Source organism: Pimephales promelas, chromosome 11 (genome assembly GCF_988280905.1).
Source record: "Pimephales promelas chromosome 11, fPimPro1.hap1.1, whole genome shotgun sequence".
Classification (NCBI taxonomy): Eukaryota; Metazoa; Chordata; class Actinopteri; order Cypriniformes; family Leuciscidae; genus Pimephales; species Pimephales promelas.
In genome coordinates, this window is record NC_142779.1 from 26230761 (window position 1) to 26250577 (window position 19817).

The 19817-nt window shown below is 38.8% G+C and overlaps 1 protein-coding gene across 8 annotated transcripts in view; it reads left to right on the forward strand.

Moving 5' to 3' along the window:
* Positions 1-18521, forward strand: part of cdc42ep3 (CDC42 effector protein 3) — a 53235-nt gene extending 34714 nt beyond the window's left edge. For 7 of the 8 annotated variants that reach the window (XM_089117225.1, XM_089117228.1, XM_089117224.1 and 4 more), the window contains 2 exons: positions 7188-7535; positions 16927-18521. In XM_089117225.1, coding sequence (XP_088973351.1) covers positions 17128-18033 — 906 coding nt within the window. In that variant the 5' untranslated portion in view covers positions 7188-7535; positions 16927-17127 and the 3' untranslated portion in view covers positions 18034-18521. Of the gene's footprint in view, positions 1-7187; positions 7536-11374; positions 11397-16926 lie in introns of those variants that run through there. The other variant, XM_089117230.1, reaches the window with a different exon arrangement.
* The last annotated feature ends 1296 nt before the right edge of the window (positions 18522-19817 follow it).

Consider the following 19817-nt stretch of genomic DNA (forward strand, 5'->3'; position numbering starts at 1 on the left):
CTCAGTTCTTCCATTGAAGCCTTGAGTCCTCCAGCACCGACGATGCGGGCACCACTGCTGTGGCTCTGGATGCTGGCTAGGTGCCTCCATGCGTACGGTTCCCCCTTGGTAACCGTCTCATGTGTATTATCCACTGTAAGCCTCTCTGAGCATGTGTCTTCCCTTGGCAAGCCATCTGCCACCCCTGGAGCTGAAATTAGTAGCCACCTGCGGTTGGTGCTCCAGTGATTCCATATGTGTTCCTATGTGGCCATATGTGTATTCGTAAGTCCTCCCTTCGGTAGGCAGCTGGTAGCATGTCCCCTTCGGGATATGTTTCCCAGTGTACCTTGGTAATCCTGTGTCTAAGTCGGATCCCCTAAGGAAAACAGGTAAGGCTCGGGGGTTCAGACTTTCGCAGGGCACTGGAAGACAGCCTGAAGTTGGCGTGATGGCACAGACCCCCAATCTCCGTCACTTCTGACGTAACTCGAAGTGACTACGAAAGGGAACGTCTCGGTTACGTATGTAACCCTCGTTCCCTGAGTAGGGAACGGAGACGTTACGTCTCCCTGCCACTTCTGCTGTATCGCTGGGTAGATGCCGAGTTCAGTCTGGGCTCCTCAGCGAAGACATACTGCGGTTGCGTTCACTTCCTCCTTTTATACTCACGGAGTAGGGCGGAGTACACTATGCAAATTTCCGCAGCCCCAAGGCATTGCATGCCATTGGCTCGTGTTTAAATACTCGAAGAGGATTGGCTTTCTATGCGAAACCCCCAATCTCCGTCACTTCTGACGTAACGTCTCCGTTCCCTACTCAGGGAACGAGGGTTACATACGTAACCGAGACGTTTTTTTCACTAGTATTTACTTAACCAAAAAATCATTTTTTACAGTGTATAAATGCTATGCTAAATAGATGCTAAAATACTCTAAACTGATCATTATCAAAACTCAACACTATCTCACGACCAATTCGGACAAATTTGACGCATGATTAAAAAGCGTCTAATTCGTACGACCTCACTCGTACTAATTTGTACGATTTGTCTAAACCCACGTGATGGTTAGGTTTAGGGGCGGGGTAAGGGGTAGGTCATTCGTACAAATTCATACGAATTGGCCAATTCGTAAAATATGTATGATTTAGCAAAATCTTATTAATTTGTACGAGTGAGGTCGTATGAATTGTTACGAATTAGCCACTTTTTAATCATTCGTCGAATTCGTACGACTTGGTCGTGAGATCGGGTTGCAATACTCCAACTCTTGACTCGCAGTGGTTTTGACGAAACAAGATGGTTTTTATACTGTCAAAGGCGTGGTAGCTCGTACCAAGGGCGTGGTGAGCTGGAACCTCCTTATGTCAGCTCTCACCGCTTACGTCATGAAGCACCGCAAACATCCAATGAGAGAATTCAACTGCAATAGCCACCGTTCAAACTGAAAAGGGAAGCACTCAGCATTCATTGTAGAATTAAAACACTTTACCCAAATGTCAAAAACATTACTTGAATCAATGATCAGCACTAATAAAACCCCATTCTAACAGATCATTAACTAAAAAAGTTGGTTTAGGGTTTAGTTACCCTTTAAAGGGGTCATGAGCTGGCTTTTTAAATTTTTATTATATTGTTTTCTGAGGTGAACTTATGATGTTCGCTTGGTTTTGACATTCAAAAACATCAAAATGAATAATTAATAAGCTATTTTCTACTCTAGCTTTGAGACCAGCTCAGAAACGCACGGTTTTTATGTGCTTTTCGCGATGTAGACTTGGAAGTAAACGCCCACTGCTGTGAGTGGATAAAAGTTTTGCATATTATAATGAGTTTTTCAACTTACCTCATCGGTGTATGTGGGGAAAATTGTTTTGAAAACGTCCAATGTTGTAAAATGGCAACCGGAATGATTCGCCCATACATGTTCGACCCAGAGTCCGTGTTTTGCACAATTCCTGTCAGATCCATATAGACGGCACAGCACTGTTTATTACTCTTAATCGGTCTGCAATTCCAGTCTTGTTTACAAAACAATCCTCAGTGAAATGAAGCGAACAGACAGACAATATTTTACCCTCATCAGCTGGAACGTCATTAAAAATAAAAAAAGTTTATTCATGCAGTCCAATTGGAATCGAGCGGAAGCTTCATCCACAACCAGGCACTGCACAATATTCTGTATTGCTTGGTAGCTCGATCTGGTTTGTCATCACGAGGTAGGCCTATGTTATTTAGCTATGCGTGTAATGCGCGAATCAGTTGGCGGGGCTAAACCGGCCGTGTTATAGTAGGAGTTGATCCACTTCTGCGGGGGTGGTGTTTTATCCTCTTTGACGTCATAGTTCCCCACTTTTAAAAACGAGTCGTTTGCTGGGGCTGGTGTCAATAAAAGCTTATATTGGACTAACAAGGATGTTTTCAGTTCTGAAAATTACAGGATATTCTTATAATATGATAACCTCTTAGATGTCAAAAGCTCAAGGAAAATTTGATTTCTCAGTTCATCACCCCTTTAAAGCCGGTAGATGGTAACCATCCAATCAGTTCTCAATCAGTGTGTTAGGTGCAAATGGGCAGGACTAAAAGATATGAGCGATTTTGACCAGGGCCAAATTATTATGGCAAGGCGACTAGGTCAGAGTATCTCTAAAAATTGACAAGGCTTGTGTGTTGCTCCCCGTCAGCAGTGGTGAGAATTTACAGTACCACCCGTGGTCTGAGGAGCTAGGGACAAACCCCAAATTGGCTATGTGGTGTTGGGACCCTAAGGTTCATCAATGCATGAGGGGAGCGAAGGCTATCCCGACTAGTCTGAGCCAATCTACCGTGGCACAGGTCACACAAAATTTTAATGATGGTTATGGGAGGAATGCGTTATGGATGGAACACTCTGCTGCATAAGGAGCTGTGTAGGCGCAGACTAATCAGAGTGCCTATAATGATCCCTATCCCCTATCAAAAGTGCTTACAATGGACACTTAAGCATCTGAACTGGACTTTGATGAGTCCAATTTTCTTTTACATCATGTGGCCGGCTGTGTACGTGTGCACCATATACCTTGATGGCACCAGGATGCACTGTGGGATGACAACGAGTGTGATGCTCTGAGCAATGTTCTGCTGGGAAACCAGGTCTGGCCAATCATGTGCAAGTAAATTTGACACATGCCACCTACCTAAACATTGTTGTATACCCCTTCATGACAATGGTGTTTCCTGGTGGAAGTGGCCTCTTTCTGCAATATAATGCACCCTGCCACACTGAATACATTGTTCATGAATGGTTTAAGGAACATGCTGAAGAGTTCAAGGTGTTGCCCTGGCCTCCAAATTCCCCAGATCTCAATCCAAATGAGCATCCCTGGGATGTGCTGGACCAACAAATTATATCCACGATGCCTCCACCTCACAACCTAGAACTTTAAAGATCTGCTGCACATCTTTCTGTCAGACACCACAGGACACGATATGAAACCACACCACAGCTAATATGAAATCCAAATTAGTAGGTGTCTTCTGCTGTCTCTTTAAAGTTCTTTAAAGGGAAGGCCTCCATCATTTTCAGCCTAGCACTCCTGGCCTAAGTTAATAACTAATTATCTTTGCGACTGAAGTGAATCAATCAAAACTAACTTTAGCTGGAAAATAACTTATAATAACTTGAAAAAAAATGTCCCCGTCTTAAGAGAAGGACGGCCATTCTAGAGAGGATGAGCATATTTAGATTCAAAGATTACAAGGACTTTTTTGTCAATCAAATTGCTTGGTTCGCCACAAGACTATTAATGTGCATTAAAAGTAAATAGGGTCGATTTTGATTTAATGCTGTGATTAAATGATTTAATTTAAGTTGTGATGGTTGGAAGTGACTAACAATCAACTTTGTACCTAGTTGTGATGGATCATGTTGTTAAATGTAGCTACTGTGAATTACTAACACAGAGTAAAAGTGAACAGGGTGAAAGTAAGGGCTCCCATACATGACACATCCATCACATGTAATGTTTGATTTGGCTATAATAGTTACTTTTCCTTCTTTTTCTCACAGGATCATTGTCTGTGTAACACCTCAAAACACATTAGAGGAAGTGACTTCAACGGCAGCAGTTAGTCAGCTCTCTGAGTTTTCAGCAACCAAACAAACCCTCACAGGCTCTGATTGTCATGAGGTCCAAAACAAGCTCATTTGAAACTTGGAAAATCAGCTAATTCTTCCATAAACAGCACAGCCTTTCCTATACTGGACTTATGTGAACTCAAATAGTCTCTTTTGGTGGGAAGAACTGGAGGTGTTCCTCTCAGATTCCTCTACACTGTAGAGTCTACAAACACATTGATGGCATTTATATGGTGATTGCAGCTTGGCAAACATCAGGACAATACTCAGTATTCTTCCTGAGATCATGTGCTCTCCACATGTGACATCCTAGCAGCAACACAGAAAGACTTCATTCAGAAAGCTTGTTGTCCAATATTGGCTGTTTTACTTAACTGAATGATTGTTCAAATTGAACAGACCATCCAGAAGTGTAAGATCCAGCCCTATTGAAAATATTGTTAGCTTCTCAGTGGGAAGTCAATAAAGGGTCAGATGTGTTACGAGGAGCATGACACTGGATCAAGAAGCAGATGTTCCTGGGGAAAGTCTCTTTGGATGAAAAACACAAATATAAATGTAAATTTGACATCATGCATGATGTTTTAAGTGCCTATACAGCTCTGTACAGTTATTTGACCTTAAAAAAAAAGTTAAATAAATTGAAACTGCATATGAATTTATTTGAAGCTTTTCGAACAAGAAAAGATGCAGGGCAGGTCTTGATTTTGTCCATTGGGAATTGATTGGATCATTGTCTTTTGTCAATTGATGCGATCCCATGTGAGTGACAGGTTGCCGGAAAGGAATTTAAATTATTTTAAGTGACTTTAAAATGTTTATACTTAAAACACAGAGTTTTTAATGTTGTTCATATGTCTATGTGATGTTTTTTTATATTCTTTAAGACAGTCATGTGCAAATTCATAAGTCAACACCATTGCTGAGTATTTTCTCCTTAAAACTCCAGTGAACCAACCCTGGTGAAAATATTTGAAATATATTCCCTTTTTCAATAGTACATTGCAAATATACTAACAAAAATTTTACTGTCTAATATATTTAATTTGTCTTTAAATATATAAAAAGTGCATTAGCATCATGCTTTTAACTATTTTCACAATACAACTTGCAGTGAAAAGTGTATTTATTCGCACTTTATTGCATTATTTGTTAAGTATAGTATAAGTATAAGTATACTTTTAAAAGACATTATATACAATAGTATTTTGTGCAAACTAAGTTTTATTTGTCTAATAATGTAAATTTATTTTTGAAGACAAAATATGCCATTTGTAGTATTTGGAACAAGCCAAAGGTATCAGTACATTGGCACACCAGATAACACGGGCTTGGAACAACATGAGGGTGAGTCATTAATGACATAATTTTCATTTTTGGGTGAACTAACCGTTAAGGGATACAAGTATTGACTACAGATAGGGATAATTAAGGTTCACGTGACTACGCGAAAGCACTAAAAAACTCTGTATTATACATTTTTCAAGGCTTGTACTTTGGAACCTATTTCATGGTTCGCGTTTTCAAGCCACGTTTTGTGCAAATGAGCGGCCGGACCGCATTAAGGGTTTTCTGTTAGAACGGTATTAGCGGGCCCAAAGTTAGCTAATAATCGTTGCGACGGAAGTGAAACAAAAATAACTTTAGCTGAACAATAACTTTATTCTAGAGCTGCTGTAAAGCCAAAACAATCTCTGTTACAGTACTTTAATTTCCTGTTATCACTGTAAAGCTGCTTTAAAACAAACTATTTTGAAATGAAGGAGTCTTGACAGGGGGACTTTAAGAATATTACATTTTTCAAAGTAGTGAGCTGCTTTGCTGCTGACTGCATAGCCGGCTTCCTTGTAGGGCATCATTAAAACTGATCTAGAACCTCATAAGATACTGGTTTGGAAAGCTCTATATAGCCAGCTATTCTGTGAACTACACAAATAGCTCTCATCTGCAAAGCACACTTGACTATAAATTAATTTCAGTTTGACGTGAGCATTTTGCTAATAGATAACGTTGTGATACTCTGATAGTCTAATGAACATAAAAATACATAGAACACACCAACAAACAAAAAAATCGGTAAAATGTAAGATAATATTATCATATTGTTTTAGTTAATTTGCGGTATTTTTGATTAACATTTAACATTACCTCAAATTTAACATTGCATTGAAATCTCTCTGCATCTTAGAATTACTATTATATCACTATTATTTTAAATTCATTCTTTTTAAGATGTTTTCAGAGCAGACATGTGATGTTCCCTTATAGGTTTAACATATTGATGTCTCTTATTTTTAGGAACTTCCTTAAAATGCTGTCTAGGTAGGAAGCTCACTATAGATAGCTTTTGGAACAGAGCTAATTCACACACACACACACACACACACACTTCCCTGCACCCCCTCCTAATCCCTGTCAAACGTGAGATCACTGCAGAGCACTGTACTGTATGTTGCCAAGGAAACCTATTTCAGGTTGAGGATGAAGTGACGAGAAGCTCTAGAGGTTTACAGTGCAGCTGCAAAAAAGAAACAGCTTTTTTCTATAAGTAATCTATCTATCTATCTATCTATCTATCTATCTATCTATCTATCTATCTATCTATCTATCTATCTATCTATCTATCTATCTATCTATCTATCTATCTATCTATCTATCTATCTATCTATCTATCTATCTATCTATCTATCTATCTATCTATCTACACATCCATCCATCCATCCATTTATCCATCCAGCAAGGTTGTATTGTATCTCTCGGATGTTGTATTGGTGTCTAGTAAATGCTGAGCAAACAAATGAGGTAAAGATGCTGAAGTCAGCAGAAAATAAAATGCAGAATGAGAGAACAGAAAGGAAAACACCTTCACTGAAGAGAGTGAGAGCTGAGATAGAAAGAAAAAAACGTGAGAAAAAGCATGAGAAGGGAGGTGGGGAGCGAGAAGACGAAAGAGAGAGAGAAGGGAGCTGTATTTCTTCCACTCTGTTTTGGAAGGGAAGGACTTTGACGTTCAGCAGCTGGGAAGCACAGTAGACACTCTTTATGTTCTTCCTCCCATGACTGAGCGCTGTCTGTCTGTATCTCCAGGAAATACTGCGGGTCGACACTACAGAGGACGAGAGAATTGGATTTCAACAGCTCTGTCCGCAGACAGGCAGGGACAGGTGCTGCAGGCGGAGAAAGGAGGAGCAAAGACACGCCGAACCGCTTCAGAGGAGGAATTCTGAAACAGCTGTCCAGCAGACGTCCTGCCTGCGAGAAGTAAACCCTCAAGGGCAGAGAGGGAGAGAGAGAGAGAGAGAGAGAGAGAAGACGAAAACTGCAATACGCTGCACCACCCAGAAGCTGACTAACAGTTTGGGTCAAGGCTCCTCTAGGACTGCAAACACAGAGCAAAGAAAACAGGGACATTAATCTGCAAAGACACACGAGCAGGTAAAAATAGATATTGCTGAATCTTTGCAGTTGCTTGATCATTGCATGTAGATGCTGTAGATTGATTTCTTAAGGGTGTGTTGCTTGAGTGCAACCTCGGATAGATGACATAAGAATGAGAAATTGCTTTATTCATTGAGCATGTGGCTGTTATTTGCTAGTTAGGCTTGTGACACATCTTTCCACTCGTGCACATGGCTGTCATTACGACTTTGGTGCTGCAGAATATGTTGAGCAAATTCCTACACACCACAAAACAAGGTCCGCGAAGCAAATAGCAACCCGACACCTGGCTCTTCTCCGTTCTTCAAGCGCATACTTAACTGTTTGACCAGAAGAGAGCTTCTAAAAATTCCTCAGATACATTCCTCTGTCCAACAGAACTTGGGAAAGTCAACTTGACTCGTGCATGCATAAAGCCAAAGACAATAGCAGCTTGAGAACTGAAGCCTTGGAGGTGGATTGCAGGGTGTAAAAAGCATGAAGTTGAGGCGAAGGAGACTTCGCTTCACCGCGGTTCCTCAAAAAGCATCAGCAATGCCAGAGTGTAATTTAGGGTTGCTTTATGTAACACACTGAAAACCTCGAATTGGGCCGAGTGCAGTATTTGTCTTTAATCATTTAGATCATTGTCCCAAAGGGTCGTTTGTGGTTGGAGGAATTTGAAAAGATTGAAAGCTTAGGCCTGAAACACCCAAGAGAGGAGGAAAAAGCTGAACCACCCAAGAGAGGAGAGCTTGACCAGCTCGGATGTGTGCTGTGGGCGATTGCACGTCTAAAAAGAACAGCCGAAAAACATCCAAATTATGCAGATGTGCTTTAAATACAGCATAATCATCTGCAGCAGCAACTTCTTAGACGGAACATAGTGATCGGGTTTTCAGCCAAAAAAGGCTATGGCTAAAATGGCTCAGAGGGAGAATCAAAAGTGGCACAGTTGCGGGGCTGAAGAGAGACTTAACACATCTCTGTCTGCAGTGTGAATGTCATCATCGCACTTGTTTAGATCACCCCTCACACTAATAATAATGTGACCCACATACTCACACGTGAGTTATTTCCTGAGTGCCAGCAGCATGCAATAAGATCCGTCTTCAGACCCCTGCTCTTACCTCTCATCCCATTTGGTCTTTTTATGTCTCATTCTGGCATCCTCAGTCTTATTTTTTTTTTTCACATTTTGTCATATGCTGTCTCATTAAATCTGCAGTGTCAGTTTTAAAATCTGCAATACAAGCACATGAAGGCTTTTTACATTTCAGAATCATTACAAGACCTGAACTTCTGTCATTGCAAAACTCCACATCTTTCTTCTGTATTCAATAATAATAATAATAATTCATCACATTTATATAGCGCCTTTCTGGACACTCAAAGCGCTTCACATAGAGGGGGGAATCTCCTCAACCACCATTCAGTCTCTTTTATTCAAACTAGTTAAATCTCAGTCTGGCATTTTTAATGACATTAAGTCTTCTGACACTATTCTGGCACATTCAGTCACATCTGTTTTCTTATTCAGTCTCATTAATTCCATTTAGTTCAGTCTTAAAGGACAACTCCGGCGCTAAATGAACCTTAAGTCTAATTACACATTGTTACCTAGTCAACCGTTATCTGAGATTTGTTTTCATGATTGCCGAATGTAAATAGTTTTATCTCTAAAAACAGTTTAGCCTATAACGCTAGTAAAATGCTAGTATATAGGGCATAGCGTAATGACAAATAAAAATCGCTTGTTATTACCACTAAAAAGGCTCAAAATAGCCCCACACCAAAACGACAGCATAACAAGGGTCCCTACATTCAAACCGAAGCATTGAGAACTTTGTCAGTGTCCATACAGTTTAATAAGCAGATATTTTATACACACAGTCCAACTTCGCGAATACAGGAAGAAGCCATCTTGTAAAAATAGTCTCGACCAGTCGATCTACGAACGCTGATCCAAGTGCGCTGGTGAGATGTGAATAAGGTGATAAGGTGAGCGCGAACAGTAGGCTACGTGTACATATTGAAGGGAAGTAAACGGTTTGTGTTTGTGTTTCTTCTGGAAACAACGGACCATATGATATTCTGCACAGTTCAGCGCACTTGGATCGGCGCTCGTAGATCGACTGATAGGGACTATTTTTCAAAGATGGCTTCTTCCTGTATTCGCGAAGTTGACTGTGTCTATAAAATATCTTCTTATTAAACTGTATGGACACTGACAAAGTTCTCAATGCTTCGGTTTGAATGTAGGGACCCTTGTTATGCTGTCGTGTTGGTGTGGGGCTATTTTGAGCCTTGTTAGTGGTAATAACAAGCGATTTTTATTTGTCATTACTCTATGCCCTATATACTAGCATTATACTAGCGTTATAGGCTAAACTGTTTTTAGAGATAAAACTATTTACATTCGGCAATCATGAAAACAAATCTCAGATAACGGTTGACTAGGTAGCAATGTGTAATTAGACCAAAGGTTCATTTTGCGCCGGAGTTGTCCTTTAAAGGTATAGTTCACCCCAAAAAATATATATTCTGTCATACTTGCTCACCTTCATGTTGTGCCAAAACTGTATGACATTCTTTCTTCCGTGGAAGAAATAAGGTTTACAATAAGGTTTCATTTGTTAACATTAATTGATGTATTAACTAACATGAACTAACCATGAGCACTAAACATTTGTTGCAGTATTTGTTAATCTTTGTTAATGTTAGTTATTACGTGTTCATTCTTACTTCGAAGTGCATTAATGTCAACAAATACAACTTTTGATTTTAATAATGTATCAGTAAATGTTGAAATTAACATTAACAAAGATTAATAAATGCTGTAGAAGTGTAGTTCATTATTTAATGTTAACTCATGATGTTAACTAATGTTAAAGCTGCAGTTCGTAGTTTTTCCTCTTTGTCGCCATCTCTGTTTGAAATCTGCAATTGCAGTTAATTGCGGAAATATCAACTTTACGTGGGTTGGCACAGCTCGGATAAATTCAATGTTTTGAGGAGAATGTGCAAACACAGTCTCATCCCAAGAAGTCATATAACTGACGTCTTGGGACATCTTTTGACCATACGTCAATATCCGCCTTTTTAGGGTCCCCTTAAACGTCGGTTGATGACAATCCTGGGGCGTCATACAACTGGCACTTTACCTTTAACGTCAGTTAGGTGACGGGGTAGATTTAGGTCTGGGGTAGAGTTAGGATCCGATAACGTCATCAACCGACGTTTAAGGGGACCCTAAAAAGGCGGATATTGACGTATGGTCAAAAGACGTCCCAAAACGTCATATAACTGACTCTGAAAGTGTCACCCCGCCGGTGAGGATACTGTACTAAAATAAGACTTTTCATCCGGAAAATGTGATCTGAACAAGTAAGTAACATCCACTTTTGTTCTGACCAAATAAGGGGAAAAAAGCATTGCAGTAAATCACGCTGCTTAAATCTAACAATCGCCTATCATATGCAAATTATACTTTGTTCTCAAATTGTTAATGTTAAAAACATCAGCATTGCGTGACTACATTTAATGTGTATTAATTTTTAACCTAAAAAGTTACGGATTGCAGCTTTAAAACATTGTAGTGCCACTGATATTTTGAGGAGTTTTTTTTTTTTTTTTTTCAGCAGACTCCAAATGCTGTTTGGTTTCTAACATGTTGTTTGGTTTCTTAAAATAATGAAATGAGGGTGAGTAAATTATGACATAATTTTAATTTTTTGGTGGAATATCACATTAATATATTTTATTCAGTCCCAATTCACTCCTATTCTGTTCGTCTTCTGTATGGAGCTCAGGCTTCTACTTATTCAGTCTGTCAGATGAGAGACACGCTGCCGACCTGCTGACGTGCACTTCTGAGGGGTATGTGATGATACGTTCCCCCAGGGAAGGGGGGGGGTGGGTAGACATATCTATCTTAGCAGGGGCGTCAGGGCACTTGGAAGTGCAACATTTGCCTCTGGACTCATTCCAGATCTAAAATGAAGGCAGGATATGGCCCTGAGATAAATCCATATCAAGAGGGTGTGAGAGGCAGCTGCTCATTTCTAAACCTCAGCGTGGTAGATTGTTGCACTGAATGACATTGTTTGTTATTGTTAAACAAGTCATGGGATTGTACAGTTTATTCAAAGGCATCTCACACCTGCCGGGGTTTAAGTTGAAGACTAACCATAGATTTAACCCCAACACCTTAACCTAACCTAAGCATTATTTAGGATTCCCTTTGAGATTTATTCCACCCGGTCCAGGGGTTCACACATCTGCTTGCTTTGATCATGCCATGACAGCAGGCCTTACGTCAACTTTTTCATCAGTGTAATCATCACACACATTTCTAGACGTTGCTGTTTGTGCATCTGCAACAACACAGATTAAAGTCAAACTGGTTTGATTCAGTGGTATAGTAGTATTATTCATATTTCATTATGGTATTTATTCATGTTTTGTATTAGCCTTTTCATATTTTATATATTTTTTCACATTTTAATTCTAATTCTGTTGTTTTTACCATTTTAAATAGATTTTTTTTAAACATATTTCTTTTTTTTATTTAATTTTTATTAGTACTGGGTTAAACTTAATTATTTCAGTCAGTTGCAATATTTCAAATTCTTGTTTAAGTTTAACTTCTATTTTTTATATATATATATTATTTCACATTTATTTCAAAAGAATAAAGTGCAGAGCGTGGGTTACTGGATATGAGATTATGAGAAGTTTGCAAAGAGGCGGCATATCTGGAGACACAAAAAGTACTGCAATGTTCCTTCTGAATTCTATCCCCTAACCCACCCATCACATAAAAATTTCTGCATTTAAAAAATAAAAATAAATGAAAAAAATTGTTAAATACACTTATATATAAAAAGTGTTACATATATAAGCTGTTTTTCAAATGGCAATGTCCCAATAACGACAAGGATTTTGGATATTGCCATCTTTGAGGGGACTTCTTTACCAGGGCCACACACACACACATTTTTACCTCTATCACTGACACACTCATGCAGTCACACATTCTTTAAGCCATCCTGATGATGCTTGTCACAGTTAAAAATAGTTTTCCTCCAGTGAGGTTTATTTATGTTTCACTGCATCAGTGTCCAAAAATGCTTGTAAAGCCCGGTTGACATCGCACAGCAACCTCTGAGCTGGAGCAAAAACACATAGATTGTAACATGATCGGAATAATGCCATTTATCCTGACTAAAACAGACTACACCTTTGTCAAGGTTTGTCCTGCTGCTCACCTTCACCTTGCTCCTGTTGTTTATCAGCTGTGATTTGTTAGGACGTTGCCACAGGGGAGTCATGTAGTCCTATGAAATGGAATTTCTAGTGTTTTGTAAACAGTGTCCTCCCTCGCTGTCTCCAACTGGGATCTTCAGGGGATGTGGAACATTGAGCTGTGACATCATTCAGACTGTCATCTTTAGTACTTTGGTGGCTCCATGTTATCAGATGGCAATGCCGTTTTAATATTTTAATATACAGTGGCCTCAAACCGTATTTGGACACAGATGATGGTTTGACAGATATTGGTTACACTTTATTTTGATGGTCCACTTCTCTACTAAGTAAGTTTGCAACTACATGTTAACCAACTCTCATTAGAGTATTAGTTTACTGTAGACTGTTTGGTTAGGTGTTAGAGTTTGGGTTAGTAAGTTCACCTGTAGTTGTAAAATGATTTATTGTCAGTAAATTGTTAGCAGATATTGAGCAGACAGTCTACTAAAACTCTAGTAAGCGTTAGTTGACAATTACATGTAATTGCAAAGTTAATTATAGCTAGTAGAATGTCTAAAGTGGACCATCAAAATGAAGTTTACCTAGGCATTTTATAACTCTATTTTTTCTTATAGACATTTCTAAATTTGGCTGTCATGGGCATGTTTAACATTTAGCATATCAATTAGCATTTGATGAGCATGGATATATATGGTTAAAATAATAATTCTAAATATAAAAGAATACCAGTCCACACCACAACTATAATGATCATTGCACAGATAAATTATATAATTGTAATCACTTTCAATCTTTTTGAAGCAGCTTTGGGACAATCTACGTTGTTAAAGGCACAAGATGACTTGACTTTTTCCAGCTGATCTGAGCAATTAAAATATTGACACCCAATCAGAATCTATTCTGCTTCAGCATTTAAAATGGCAGATGATATCGTGCATTGGTTTGGACACTAATATTATCTTTATAGTTATAATTCTTGGTTTGACATTATAAAGTTATATTCATGATAATATATAAAGTATAATCCTACAGAATTAGTCAATTACAGGCAGCTCTCTGTCAAAGATACTAGAAAAGGCAGTATATCTTCACAACTATGTTTCATGTTTAGAAAGAAATGATATCTGCAGGGATTTTCAATCAGGGTTTAGACCGCATCATGGTACCGAGACAGCTCTCATTAGAGTCACAAATGATTTGCTTTTATCATCCGATCATGGTTGAATCTCTCTATTAGTGTTACTCGATCTTAGTGCTGCATTTGACACTATCGACCACAACATTATTTTAAATACACTCGAAAATTATGTTGGCATTAGTGGAATTGCACTAGCATGGTTTAAATCATACTTATCTGACTGTTATTAGTTTGTAGTAGTAAATGAAGAGATGTCTTATCGGTCAAAAGTTCAGTATGGTGTACCACAAGGCTAAGTACTAGGACTGTTTCTGTTCACTCTGTACATGCTACCTAAATTAATGGAATGCATAGCTAATATATATATATATATATATATATATATAAACCCCGGACGACTAGCAATTTCTTACTACTTCATTCTGAAAAAAAAAAAGATAAATAAATAAGATTCTAATTATTGGACAAAAAACTCCCTTACGTAATAAACTAGAATACTGTCTAACCATTGATGGCTGCTCTGGCAAGTCCTGAGTGTTTTCTTTGATACCAATCTTGGGTGTGCTCTTACCAATCTTTTATTTGAAAGTCACGTTTTTTAGTATCTGTAAAACTAAATTTTTTCATCTTAAAATTCTATCTAAATTACGTCATATTCTCTCAATTAAAAATGCAGAACACTTAGTTCTGCATGCATCAAGGCTTGTAACTCTCTACTGGGTGGTTGCCCTGCACGCTTAATCAACAAACTACAAGCTGGTCCAAAATAAAGCCACCGATGTTCTTACCAGAATCAGGAAGTATGACCGGCTCCATACTAAACATCTTTTAAAATATTGCTGATTACTAATCAAAATAAAATTCAAAATTCCGGCCAGTTGATAATACCTAGAATATAATAATCGACTGCTGGGGTTAGATCCTTTTCCTATTTAGCACCAAAACTCTGGAACAATCTTCCTAACATTGTCTAGGAGGCAGTCACACTCTGTCAGTTCAAACCTAGACTAAAAACACATCATGACTTATACATAAAACACATTATAGACTTCCATAATTCAATGTTTGGCTGCATAGTGTAGATCAGCCGGAACCGGAAACACTTTCCATAAATCCTGATGTACTTGGTTAGAAGATAAGAAGGATGGCATCTACGCTAATAATAGTCACTCTGTCTGTCTTGAGGTGTACAGCAGTCCACCGAACCCAGGCCGTATCCAAATCTGATGAAGTACCATCGCCTGGAAACGATGACAACGCAGTCCTAATGTGACAACTTGGCTCTCCCCTGCGAAGGCCTCTCTACCTTTACATCTGTACAGATAAAACGTTGTCGGGATGATTCCTGTTCGCATTGATACGTAGACGCGACGTGAATTTCTGTATTACACATTTTTAAGACCAGACATGTAGTTTGTTGAGGGTTGATTTGTGAAGGACTACAAGCCTGTGCACACATATATTCCAATGCGCATACCTATGGACTGAACACGCATGTGCACGCCGTCTGCGTTTTCACCGGTTTGCGTTTTTGAGGTCTGCGCAGAGATAACGGATAATCGTTTGCACCTTCGAACCTATTTCAGGGAGTGTGTTCTCGAGACACCAGGCACTGTTTTGAGCGGATGGGCGGCCGAAGCGTGCTAAGAGTTTTTCTGTTAGAATGTTGTCGTGTTAGTGGCCCCTAAGTTAATAACTAATGATCTTCACAACGGAAGTGAATCAATCAAAACTAACTTTGGCTGGACAATAATGTTTTCCTAATGCTGTTGTAAAGCCTAAACAATCTGTTAAGGTAATTTCTATTATAACTGTAAAGCTGCTTTGAAACAATCCATACTGTTAAATACACTTTATAAATTAAGGTGACTTGGCTTGACGATAAAATCACATGCCTTATCTCCAAATCCTGCCTTCCAAACCCATTTCAGAACAATACTCAAAATGATTGACAGGCAGAGAACAATGCTGATTGGCTAAGTTCTCTGAAGGCCACTCTAATGTTTTTCCTAAAACTGAGATGGTTATGATTTCTAAAAGTAACTATTTCAGTGAAATCTGTCTCATTTTTTTTTTTTGCATCACCATACATTCCACAAAAGGTTTTTGTTGAAATAAAAAAGGCCTCAGGTCTTGAAGAGTTTATAGAAGTAGGTCTTAAAGGAGTGAAAGGACATTGGGCTCTGCTGCTGAGAGAATGTGGATGTTTTTTCAGTCGTACATATTTGGCTAGCCGTGGCCCGGTCGCAGCTTAAGAGAGTGTTTGCAGTCTGTCTTTGAGGGTCAATGTTTAAAGGCCTCTCAAAAGGAAATATGTCCATAAATGGCAAGAAGTCTCTCTCTCTCTCTCTCTCTCTCTCTCTCTCAATCCTTTCCCTCCTCTCTCTCAGCCTCTCTAATCTGAAATTCCTACTTACCTCTAGAAATCCTTTCTTTATCTTTAAAGCTTCTTGACTCGTGTGTGTTATTTAAAAATAAGTTTTTCATCTATCTATCTATCTATCTATCTATCTATCTATCTATCTATCTATCTATCTATTAGCAACCTTGTAGAAATGTTATTTTAGTATTATGTTATTAGAGTATTTATTTATATATTTATTTACTTTTATTTTATATTCTTTGTCGTCATTTTAATGTTAGTTTAATTTTGTCTAAAATTTTATTAGTTTTTGTTTGTATTCTTTTTGTATATATATATATATATATATATAATTTTAAATTACATTTTTTGTCAGTTTTAGTTTTACAAATTTTTTAGTATTTCAACTACTTCAACTTATTTTAATTTGTCTATGTCCAAAAGACAGTTTCAGACAGAGATAAATATTTTCTTTGAACTCCCTTTGCACGTTCCACAGAACGATTACAATCAGATACTTAAGATATATGTGAAATTTACTGTAACATTTAAACAAATTAAATATTGGATTTATGACTGCAATAAAGCTCTTTGATGCTGACTACAAAGAAAACTAAATTATTTCTCCATCTATCCAGGTAAAGGACATTCATTCAAACATTGGAGCTGGATTATCTTCAATGAGGATTGAGGACACATTTAAAACAGCTGCTCTCTGAGAATGTAACCCCTGCCCTTTTACTTTGCGAGACTCCAGCAAGTTTATCACACAGCTGAGGAGATCTGAACTTCTAGAGCAGGCTCTGTTCCCTCCAATACACACTGGACTCAAAGCAGGGATGCCTGCCAAAACGCCAATCTACCTGAAGTCCAACTGCAGTAAGAAGGGGAAGAAATGTCGTCTGAGGGATATTTTATCCCCAGATATGATCAGCCCACCTCTCGGAGACTTTCGACACACTATCCACATTGGAAAGGGTGGCGAGTGCGATGCCTTCGGTGACATGTCGTTCCTACAAGGAAAGTTTGAGCTTCTACCAGGGAAAGGTGGACTTACCCGACCTCAATATGGCATCCACGGGGAGTTCACAAGAGCTAATAGTGCCTCCGATGCATCGTGTGTCGAAACTCCATCGCCAGTCTTGAAGAATGCAATCTCGCTCCCATCCATCGGGGGCAGCCAAGCACTGACACTTCCATTGATCTCCACCACCGTGTTTCCCATGAACCAGGACCACTTGTCTGAGCCATCTACTCCTCAAGCCAGTTCTGAAGATCTGGAAATCCTGCAGATGGAGACCCTGCTTCAGTCCATCAGCATCTTCAGGAGTGACCCCAGCCCCGTTCCGGAAGAGGAAGAACCTTCAATCGACCGTATGGAGATGCCTGAAAAATCTCTTCCAAAAAAGAAGATGCACAGCAGTGAAAACGAGCTTGAAACGTTTTTGTCCATCTTTGTTAATGGAAACGGAGATGCCAATGGGAACTTTAACAATGGTAACAACGGCGATTCAGTCTTCCACTACGAACAGGAGATGTTCGGCATCAAGGGCGACTGGGCAGACAGAGATAGCGGCGTGGAAGAGGGTCGTCTATGTGATTCGGACTTTGAAATCTCCAAAAGCAAAAGCCAATCACAGGAGTCGCTCACACAAATCACAGGATCCCTTTTCTCTCTCGAACTTGACTTGGGCCCATCCATTTTGGATGACGTACTCAATATCATGAATAAGCCGGTGTCTTAGGTCATGACTTTTACAGAGAACCAAAAGGGAATCTATTAGTTATGAGCCCATAAACACGACATGGCAATATTGAACTGAAGAGGCTGAACTTTCTTTCCCGGAGTAAGTTTTTTGTCTTTAGCTTCAGAGTATCTTGCACACCTTGTTTTGCAAAGAGTGATAATACGACTGACACACAGCCTTTGTGCCTTTTAAGTTGCATAGACACTGATGTTGTATGCAGATCAAATGAGGCTTATTCCGTTTACTGTTCTTCATGCACGACATCCAAATCATACAAAAACCAGTGTGATAATGTGTACATTTCTGCAAACATGTGCAATGCTCCCATCACAACATCCTTCACGCACAGATGTGTTTAGACTGACAGTTTCATTAACCACACTACCAAGCCTTTAAGGCCTGTACCTACAGCATATATGTTTTGACGTTGTGAAGCTAAATGCAAAATAAATAAATGAATAAACAAATCTCTTTTAGATAATTTATATTTTGTTTGGTTATTTTATTCTGTTTAAATTCTTCTTACTATGGAAGACTGGTGCTCGGTAACAGAAGGTTAAAAGTTAAATCGGATGAATTTTAGTTTTATCTATTATTTTGTATGTTGTTTTGTGCCTTATTCTAGGCCTTATTTTAAGTGTATGGTCTAAAGCGTACGGCGCAAGTGCACTTAGGGGAGTCTGAATCCACTTTTGCTAGTTTAAAGGACAACTCCGGCGCAAAATGAACCTTTGGTCTAATTGCACATTGTTACTTAGTCAACCGTTATCTGAGATTGTTTTTCATGATTGCCGAATCTAAATAGTTTTATCTATTAAAACAGTTTAGCCTATAATGCTAGTATAACGCTAGTCTATAGGGCATAGAGTAATGACAAATAAAAATCGCTTGTTATTACCACTAACAAGGCTCAAAATAGCCCCACAGTAACACGACAGCATAACAAGGGTCCCTACATTCAAAACGAAGCATTGAGGACTTTGTCAGTGTCCATACAGTTTAATAAGAAGATATTTTATACACACAGTCAACTTCACGAATACAGGAAGAAGCCATCTTTAAAATATAGTCTCTACCAGTCGATCTACGAACGCTGATCCAAGTGCGCTGAACTGAGCAGAATCTTATATGGTCCGTTGTTTCCGGAAGAAACACAAACACGAACCGTTTTCTTCTCTTCAATATGTACATGTAGCCTACTGTTCGCGCTCACCTTATCACTTTATTCACATCTCACCAGCGCACTTGGATCGGCGTTCGTAGATCTACTGGTAGAGACTATTTTTCAAAGATGGCTTCTTCCTGTATTCGCGAAGTTGACTGTGTGTATAAAATATCTTCTTATTAAACTGTATGGACACTGACAAAGTTCTCAATGCTTCTGTTTGAATGTATGGATCCTTATTGTGCTACCGTGTTACTGTGGGGCTATTTTGAGCCTTGTTAGTGGTAATAACAAGCGATTTTTACTTGTCATTACTCTATGCCCTATAGACTAGCGTTATACTAGCATTATAGGCTAAACTGTTTTTATAGATAAAACTATTTACATTCGGCAATCATGAAAAAAAATCTCAGATAACGGTTGACTAGGTAACAATGTGTAATTAGACCAAAGGTTCATTTTGCGCCGGAGTTGTCCTTTAATGATGGGAAAAATAGTCGGCACATCCGCCGCATTGTCTAAAATTCTCTTAATGAGTAATGAGTGTTTATTGGGTGTAACATGCAATAAACCAATCAGAGTCTCATCTCCCATTCCCTTTAAAAGCCAGTTCCAC